This window comes from Rattus norvegicus, chromosome X (genome assembly GCF_036323735.1).
Source record: "Rattus norvegicus strain BN/NHsdMcwi chromosome X, GRCr8, whole genome shotgun sequence".
In the NCBI taxonomy this organism is placed as follows: domain Eukaryota; kingdom Metazoa; phylum Chordata; class Mammalia; order Rodentia; family Muridae; genus Rattus; species Rattus norvegicus.
In genome coordinates, this window is record NC_086039.1 from 80631271 (window position 1) to 80641450 (window position 10180).

General features: G+C 34.4%; 1 protein-coding gene across 1 annotated transcript in view; it reads right to left on the reverse strand.

Moving 5' to 3' along the window:
* Positions 1-7640, reverse strand: part of Rps6ka6 (ribosomal protein S6 kinase A6) — a 101188-nt gene extending 93548 nt beyond the window's left edge. Inside the window, exon 1 of the mRNA NM_001191721.2 lies at positions 7509-7640. Within this exon, the coding sequence (NP_001178650.1) occupies positions 7509-7622 (114 nt within the window). The 5' untranslated portion in view covers positions 7623-7640. The remainder of the gene's footprint in view (positions 1-7508) is intronic.
* Positions 7641-10180: the final 2540 nt, after the last annotated feature.

Genomic DNA, 10180 nt, shown 5'->3' on the forward strand with positions numbered 1-10180 from the left:
AGGGTTGTTTCCAAAAGCTGACAGTATATTAAAGGAAGTCCTTAGATACTTTCCTGGCAGCAATATTTGACTACAAACTGAAGTCAGCATCATTTGCCTATATGGGGAAATGATTGACGACAACATTTGATCTAGAAACATCTGATCTTCCTATAGAAAACATCAACAAAAGAAGGTATGTTGGTCAAATCTTATCCTATATCCATTTACTTTTACTCCTTGCCCATTTCTCTTTGCTGACAGAGCCTAAGATCGAATACACAGGAAAAATCCTAGCACTTATTGTGTTACAAGACCCTGTGTTGTTCATATATATTCTGTGTTTTAAAAATATAAGCATGCAGTGCAGGATACTTAGAACCCAGCATGCTCAGAGCCTGGAGTATGGGGAGAGAGAAATTGAGAGAGAAGGTGGAGGAAGCATATGAGGAAAAGAGGAGAAAGGAATGGAGGGACCGCGGAAAGGAATTGCAAAGGATATCATCTGACAAATTCAAGAAAGTATTCTGCCATTTAATTTTTTAATTTTGAATTTCAATGAATCATTATTCCAGTTGACATTCATAGTCACTTTGAACATCTAATTTTATAAGAGCATATTCCATCATAAATGTTAAAATATGAAAAATAAAATTCTAAGTAGATAAGTCAAAAGTCTGTTTTCTGGTTATATTGAGAGATAAAAGCTGTCTTGGCAAAAATTCTGAAATCACTGTATTTGATAATTTTTGCATATTATCACTTAACAATATATGCATTTATTCTTCTATCCATTCAACCAGAATTTCATGAGCATCTGCAGACACTCTCCTCCTCCCCCATCTTGATCCAGGCTCATTCAGCCCCTTTGCACTTCTTCTCATTACTTATTCCATTTTGCCAAGCACTGGTGCCACAGGACAGAACACAAAGCAACAGGACAAAGTGTTAGCTGAATAAGTATGATACCAATGAATATGCCAATGTGGACAGAGAAAACTCCAGGAAGCCTTAACCCTATAAAAAGTACTATAGGCAACTGAGGAAAGCTGTGTTCTTGAAAGCACATCTAATAGTTAAATTATTAATATTAACAAATATTAAAGCTGGACATGGTAGCACATTCCTTTACTCTCAGCAATTGTGAGGCAGAGGCACACAGATCTCTAGGAATTTAAAGCTAGTTTGGTCTTCATAGAGAGTTCCATTAAAGACAGAACTACACAGAGAGACCCTGTCTCAAAAAATAAAAATTAGCAGTATCTGTATACTCAATTGTAATATTCTATTTGATTCAGGCTGAATTGTCTGGAAATTTTCCAAACAAAATTAATGAAATATGAACTTACAGATGAATCGTCTTTAGAAAGAGTTCAGAAAATGAGAATTACAGGTTTCATTAGGAAAAATAACCGTGAATGTTGGTGGTCAAAGTGTTCAGTGGTATCTTCGGGAGCTGGGTGAATTATCCAGACATAAAAAAATGAGTTCTGAGTATGTACCTAGGTGACATGCGCAAGAGCCTATGTGCAATCCTCAGCATCTCCTAAGTAAATAATCAAAGCTTCTTAGAAAGCTGAGACTGTAAGATCATTTAAATCTATGAGATTGATGCCAGCCTGTGTACATAGTCAGAATTCATCTCAAAATATAAAACAAAACAAAACATGCAGCATAATAATCCAACTTGAACTGTACCCAAAAGACTAAAAAATGTTTACAGCTTACAATATTTACTTTATCTTCATCTCTAGCTGAGTAAATCCTTCATTCTCCCTAACTTTCTGACCCAGCCTGTCTTTAATGATGACTCGTTTTCAAAGCATCTCTCAAACATAGGTATCACTTTCCTTTCACACACACACACACACACACACACACACACACACACACGGGGTGGGGGGGAGAGAGAGAGAGAGAGAGAGAGAGAGAGAGAGAGAGACTTTCTTTGTATCTGTTAATATCTCTCTTAGGTTCTAAAGATGCTTTCTTGATGTCTGCTAAACATCAAAGGAACTTATTCACCTTAATTCAAAGTGTCATTAACCTAATCAATCAATTTTCTCATCATAAGAATTTTACTATTGACATTTTGTGCTCTAGTTTTGTTAATTCAATCATTGTATACATAATAATTTGCACTAGGAACATTGTTGTCTTTAATTCCTCCAAACTCAGCTTCCATATACACTTGTCAAACGGAGTTCTGCGAAAAGGAAGCCGACTTATTTGTACTTATCAAAAAATTCACTTGCTGTCTAATGTTTTTAAAAAAATTCAAACTCTTTAAATAGTCTATGAGGCTTTGTAAATATAACTGTAGTCTCAGTTTGCCCTGTTTTTATACTTAATGTTTTTATCCATGCCAACCCACTCATCGGTGACTAACACAAATAACATATATTAGCGCTTGACTTAAAATTGTAGCAGATATATAATCAGTGCTTAACACCAACCCATAACAACCATTGCCAATTGCTTCAAGAAAGAAACACTGTCTTCTTGGATTGCCTATTGTCAGCATTTATATTGGCCTCTGGCACATAGGATACAGTGATGACTCTTGGAAAAAGAAAAATTCCCATACAAGTGCATTTCTTGACTGTTTTCTCTCTATTCTTCTTTGCAATCCTTCCTGCTTAATCATTCGGCATTTCTCACCTAGACTATTTTGACAGCTTTCAAGTGGACTCCTTGACTTTTTTCCTCAATCTAAACTGTGATACTAACTTACAAATCCAGCCAAGATTTTTCTCTTTAAATCTCTTTGGCTTCTCATAGATGTCTTATTCCTGATGTTTGTTACAAAGAAAACTGAGATATTTCTTGCCAAAGTTCACTTTCTCATATATGTAAGAGTCTCATGTATCAGTAACACTAAAAGCAAACAGACTACATTCTGTCAGTATGGAAAATTAACTATTCCTGGCAGAATACAGGGATATTAAAAATGGGATTTTAGAATTTAAAGTTTTGAAATAAATGTAAGATGACTTTTTTAATACTTACATTTTGCTGAATATAGATGTCACATTAGCAACTAGCTTTATAAAAATCAAATATAAATTATCACATTTGATATCAAATCTAAACTCAGAAGCATAATTTTTTTGTAGGAACTAGTGCCTACATCTCCTTCTAACCTCATCTTCTGGTAATTTTCTTTCGTATTTTGTATCATTCCAACAATACCATCACCCCTGTATCTCACTCTTTCATTCTTTATCTACCCCTAATGACTGCTTGGTTTTGGTGGTAGGCTATTTCAACTTGCACTCCATTTTTTAGGGCTTCATGCTTGAAAAGCTAAGTAGTTTCTCTTCCTTTTTGTTCTTTTAGTGTCACATATATTTACTTTATAACACTTCTAGTCTGTATGGATATATTTCCTATGAGATCATTTGACTATTATTTCATTCCCCAACTAAAGTGTAAGGTGTACAGTTGGAAGGCTCAGGGCTGGAGAGATGGCCCACAGTTGTCTCTCTTACAGAGAACTTGAGTTTGCTTTGCAAAATCCACATAGTGGATCACAGTTTTCCATAATTTCAGTTTTGGTGAATCTAAAGTTCTCTTCTGACTACCCAAAATATCAGTCACGTGTGTACACAGATAAAAATAAATCTAAAAAACAATGAAACAATGATACAACTGTCTACTCTTTGTTGACATTGTATGAATCTATCATGCGACATAATAAAGTATACTAATTTCTCCCCCAAACAACTTTAATTAATGAGTATTCTTTATTATCATGTATTTCTTTTTATTTATTCCATAAGTCTTTATATATGTTTGTTTTCTTTACCACATTAAAAACAAAAAAATGCAGAGCAGTGGTGGTGCACACCTTTAATCCCACCACTCAGAAGGCAGAGGCAGGTGGATCTCTGAGTTTAAGGTCAACCTGGTCTATAGAGATAGTTCCAGGACAGTTAAGGCTATACAGAGAAAGCTTGTGTCAAAAAATCATAAAACAAAACAAAACAAAAATGGAATTGATACAATACATCCATCGAAAGATGAAAACATCAAAGACAATATTTGTGGATTTGCATTTTTTTCTATAGCCACACAAAATTGAAGCAAAATCTTTAAAGATTTTGCCAATATCAATGAGCCAAATTGTATCCCAAAATAAACTGCTATAAAACAATACATTTATTTTTTAATTAGAGCAACTATTAATTAATAGTTCTATTGGTGAAGTGCCTCAATACCCCTTTTCAAGCAGAAAGATGATGTACTGAGATGCTTGTGTGCAAATTGTTGTCACCATATGCTGTGTGACTTTGGTCACTTTTGTTATCTTGTCTTTCACTTTTTCAATGTATAAACTGATTTAATTATATGCATTCTGTAGAGTAATTTTGAGGACTATAAAAGATAATGCCTACCACTACTTTGCAGGGAAGGAAGCTGGTCATGAAGGGTATTTTATAAATGTGTACTCTTCCAGTGGATATCCGTTTTTGTCATTGGTTTGTCTGATCACATGTATACAGCATTCAAATAGTTACATGGTCTGTTTCTTACGGTCAAAATTCATCCTCAATTCTAAAAAAAAAAAATCAGGGAATCTCTGCCTTGTGCCGTAGTCACATTATCAGGGTAGATTTGCTTTCCTGGATGCCTGCTTTCCTAAGTAATGATAAAAAGTTAATAATGTTACACTTTCTATTGCTTTAAAGCACTTTTGCTTTGTTTCTGTTCATAAGTGATATTAGAATAAAAGTGAATGTTTGGTTCCTATAAACTCCTCTCCTCTTCACCAGGATTCCAGGAGCTCCACCTAATGTCTGGTTGTTGGTCTCTGAATCTGCACCTATCAGTTTCTAGATGAAACCTCTCTGATGACAATTTTGGACACCACAAAAACACAGCCCACATAATCAACTAAGCATGGTTCATAGGGATTCAGAGAGACTGAACTATCAGAGAACCTGCATAGGTCCAAACTAAGTCCTCTGCATGTATTTTATTGTTGAGTAGCTTGGTATTATGGTGGGATTCCTAATCATAGGAATAGGTGTGTCTCTGGCTCCTTGATCTACATTTGCAACCCTTTTCCTTCTACTGGGTCTCTTTTTCCAGCCTTGATATGAGGGTATGTGTCTAGTCTTAGTGTAACTTGTTATGCTATGCATGGTGATATCCCTGGGACGCCTGCTCTTTTCAGAAGAGAACTAGACAAACAGTGGGTCTGGGGAAGAGGAGAGGTAGGTAGGAGGGATTGGGAGAAAAGTTGGGGATGTACTATATATGAAAATAAACAAATAAAAATGCATGTTGCGATGTGGAAGGGATCATGTCATTATTCCTCCACCCTTGTTTGTAACTTCCTATTACTATGCCCCATATTGTCTTTCTTCCACTTCAAATGCTAATTTTGGAGTCTCATTTTTGTTATTGAACATCTTTAAAACATTTTATACAATAAATACAAGAGACAACGTGAATCTGTCATGTTTTCCTTTCTAATAAACTTGTCCTCATGACAAATTTTTAAAACTCACACTTATTTTTAAAGAATATTTTTCTCATGAAAATTCAGCAGATCACTTATTTAATTACTTATCACTAGTTCAGCTAATGTTCAGGCCACATAAACCGAAGTAGAAGTTGAAGATTTAAGCAGATTTCCGAACAAATGCTACATTTTGTAAATATTTAACAATACATTTTTCCAGTTTTCAAGCAAAACTCACAGTTTGCTTAAAATATCCAGGTACTATAATTGAGGTCAAAGAGGTCATCTTTTTGTTTGAATCATGTAGATAATTGCTTCAATTCTCCACTTCACTTTGTGTGAAGTAAGTAATTGAGTGAAATTTCAACTGAACATTTTACTGAAAAAAAAGTAAAAAATGAGTGTTGATTATCTTTAAGCCCAAACAAGTAGCTAATTGCCTGAAATTACCAGTTGCTTGGTCATACAACCTTGGTACATTTAGACATATCTATGATGAAATTGGAGAAAGAAAAATAAACATCACTTCAGCATGCCTACCACAGCTTTCAATCATACGCACTCGATGAGTTAATAGCACACTAAAAATGGCCACTTTCCTCCAATTTCTGGTTTCATCTTTTAAAATAAATGCTCAAAAGAACTTATGTCTATATAGAATAAAAAATGAGAACAGCTTAGCAACCTAATTTATTTCAACCGATTGTCACAAACATTCGGTTCACATGCAGAGAAAAATTATCTAAGTTAGAACTAGTGTAATTTGATAAAACAAAAATATGATTATTACCTAGAAATATTTTCATATATTTCATCTTCATTTTGCTAGAACACAGCCTTGTAAGTTAAGCCAAACAAATAAAAAATGTGTAGGCACACTGGAAGCCAGGCGTACAGAGTGGGGTGGTGTTAAATATTTACAAATGTAAACGAGGTCTGGGAAATCTTAAAGTCTATGAAGTTGTTTAAAAACTCCCAAGGGCAAATGCTATCAAAATTATAATGAGAAACAAAATGGATGTTTAGGAATCCAATTTTCCCCTTTGAACTGGTGAATGAACCTTATTTCACAGACTTATATTACTTAAACAGCTTTCTAAAAATCTACTAATAGACTGTCCACTTTGCTATATGACAAGTCTGCACTAAAATCATTTCATAATGGTAGCTTTTTGTCTTATTCTAACAAAGCTCAAAGGGGAAATTTTCATCTATATTTCAAGTGATGCTAACTTTTCAGTATTGTAAAGTGAGAACTCTGCTATGCTACAACAACCTTGACTTACTGCGTGGCATCAGTCATCTCATTAGGGTTTATTTGAGTGGAAATGTTTAAGAGTTCTCTGACCTATTCCTTCTACCCTCATATAATGCCTCTCCAACTATTTGAGGACTTATAAGTCAGTTCACCCTTCAGGTCTTTTTGTTGTCTTTTATAAAAGCAATTTTCTAAGAATTTGAAAGGGATCACTTTGGTTTGATATCCATGGACCTTCCCCCAAATACTCCCTATTTTACATAAGCAGGTTGTAGATACTGAAACTGCATACATTACTTCCTGTAGAAGGCATGGTAAAACCTTAAATACAGAATATGCCATGGTTATATCTCAGCCCCTCTATGTTCTTAGTAATATATCTATATGTTAGACCATGTTCACTGTTTGTGATCATAGGACATTCTATTATTGGTATGTTTGACCTATAGTTCTCATGGGCCCTACACAATTATTTGTGATTTATACATACCCAGTTCACGACCATCTTGTACTCATTTCTATAATCTGGTATTCCTCTAGATTTGAATTTGCCTTTAATAGACTTTGTCATGTTTATTTTTACCCACATCAGCTTGTCACAGTTGTTTGGAATCCCAATTTTAACTCATTTCCCTAACCCCAACTGTGAAAAGACAGAATTGACTGAACATATACAAATTCTCTGGTATCAAACATCATACTGTTCTTTGTACACATCATCCAACATTCTATATTACCCACTCTTCTGATACTTAGTCATAGCCTATTGAAGTTCAATACCATATTTCTAGATATTCTTACCCGACTCCTGGATTGTCGACGACATCCAAAAAACGGAAAGCAACAGAACAGGTTCAAGCTAGAGTTGGACCTGTGGCCAGATGGTGTGTGTCGTGTCCTTCTAAAATTCAGCATGATTCAAAGTGGATTTATCTGGAAAAAAAATATGACTTGGGGTGAAACAGTGAAAGGTTTGTGAAACATAACAAGCAATTTAATACATGAGGAAGGAGAAGGCACATTGTAGGAGAAGTTCTCAAATTTTGAAATCTCACCTTAACCCCTGCTCTCCAGGGATTCTGTAGTATATTTTCTAAAAAACACAGCAACCCATAAGTTACCTCTTTTCTTGAAAAGAAGGACAGAATGGTGAACGAGAGTCTATCCCCTACAAAACCTAGCCTTATGTGTCCCTCAGACTCAGAAAAAGAAAATAGGCCACATTATTCTCTCTTCCTCTATTTTCTCTTGGGACAATCATTTACCCTTTCTTATTTAAATTCCTGGCATTCCCATCTCAGAACTGTCTCTATCCTTGGGCAGTTCCTGTCATTAATATACCCTTCCACATCAGCTCAGACCTTCTTGGCTACCAGCCAGTTGGCCAGTTTCCTTCTACCAATAACTAGATTCCCCCTAATTATGCATTTAGATGCTACAAATATCAATATGAGTAATCGGTTTGAATGATGGACCCAACTGACAACATCTAACATCTCAGTAGCTTTCTGTGTATATTGTCATAAGAGGTAAGTCTTATTTTATCAACGTACAACAGTATTAAGGACATGGGTAGATTGATATTAAATATCAATAGTAAATAATACCCAATTTAAAACATACTTGGAACCTGGCATCGTGATACATCCCTGTAATTCTAGCACTCAGAAAGTTGAAGCAGAAGAATCACAAGTTTGAGTGCAATCTGTACTACATAGTAAAATGTCTCAAAAAACCCTAACATCTGGGGATATAGATTAAAAGTAGAACATTTGCATAGGATGCACAAAGTCCTGTATTTTATCCTTAGTACTCAAAAAGGAAAGAAAGAAAAAGGAAAGCAAAAGGTACTTTATATTTTAGTTCCTCAATGGGGATATAGGTAAATTAAATTGCAATTTAAAACAGTAGGGCAGTGCATATGGGACAGAAGACAAGTTGACTATGATACTGAAATTTTTACTTCCTCTTTCCTTGTGCTTCTTTTCCTTGCTTTTTAAATTTTGAGAGAGTCTCAGCATGTAGTTTAGTCTGTCCTCAAACTCTTAGTAGCCATCTTGTCAACTTCTTAAATGGTGACATTAAAAACATAAACCACCATACCTAGTTTAAATAACACCAAATTTATAGTTTATTTATTTATAATTCATACCTTACTGAAGTCTTTTTTAAAAAGTATTAAAAACAGATGAGATTGAATCAGAGATTGCTACAATCAAGCATGTATTAAATTTTCATTCGAATACTTTAAAGTGAATGGCTTTACATATTTTTACTATTTCTATGTTCATCTAAATGAGCCCAAATAGCAAAGCAGATGATGTTATTTTTACTCCTTTATGGAACTATTGCTGCTGAGAGGGACTGTGAAACAAACTTCTTAAAGGACAGACTTTCATTGTAAAGACTGTATAGATAATAGAACATTTTCCTCCATCAACCTAATGTTTCTCTATCTCCTTCCTTCACAACTCTCTCCAAAAATGTAATATAATAGAAAAATAGAGGCCTCCCCATTAAAGATAAATATTGTTACCACTATAAAAAGGTGTATTTCCCCCTCATTCTTTAAAGTTACTCTTTGAGCACATATCTTTACATTAGCTGATAAAATCAACTATCAAAGCCACTAAATTTGTTGGTGGTGGTGACTCTGATATAAGCTAATAGCTGTAAGATTTGTGACTTATTGGAATAAAAACAATGGGAAAAGTATACAGTTTTATAAACAGGGGTGGTTAGAGTAAAACAATTAAAATGCCAGAAGAAAAAGTGTTGTACATTTATATACATATTATCTCATCAAATTCTCAAAATTTTACAAAGCAGGCACCATCAGTTCTACCTCTCAAATGAAAAAACCTAAATACAAAGAAATGAAGTGTTAATAGATAATTTAGTAGCATAGTTCAAACTACAATCACATTTTGTTCACATCCAGGGGATGCCTCTCTCCCACTTCTCCCACTGTCAGACGGGATGAAGGCAGGTGCTTGAAAAGAGAAACAGTTTTTCTATACAATAACTACACATTTCTTTCTCCTTGATTTTTCTACCTTTTTCCAAGAAGAAAACAAAAAAGTTTCTTTTTCATTACAAAATATACATTCCTGACCTGTACCTGTATAACTTATGTTTATAAATTTGAATATGATTTTCTAATTTTTAAATTCAGAAATGAGGGCCTGACCCCCAGACTCCTAAAAAGAATTTCCAAGGATGAAGTGATTTTGATCATTGTCTTTCAGATAAGATTATATAAGCTACCCAGTTGGTTCTATGGAGCATTGGAAATTTACTAATGTTTACAAAATTCATACTTGCACATAAATGCCCTTTGAAACCCAGTCAACGGAAATGAGGAATAGAGACTATCCCTGTCTCAATTTTTTGATCAATCTAGATGACATTTATTATTTAAATTACTCCCTTTTCAAATTCCTTTATTTATTCATTGCCTTTAGATAGCATGA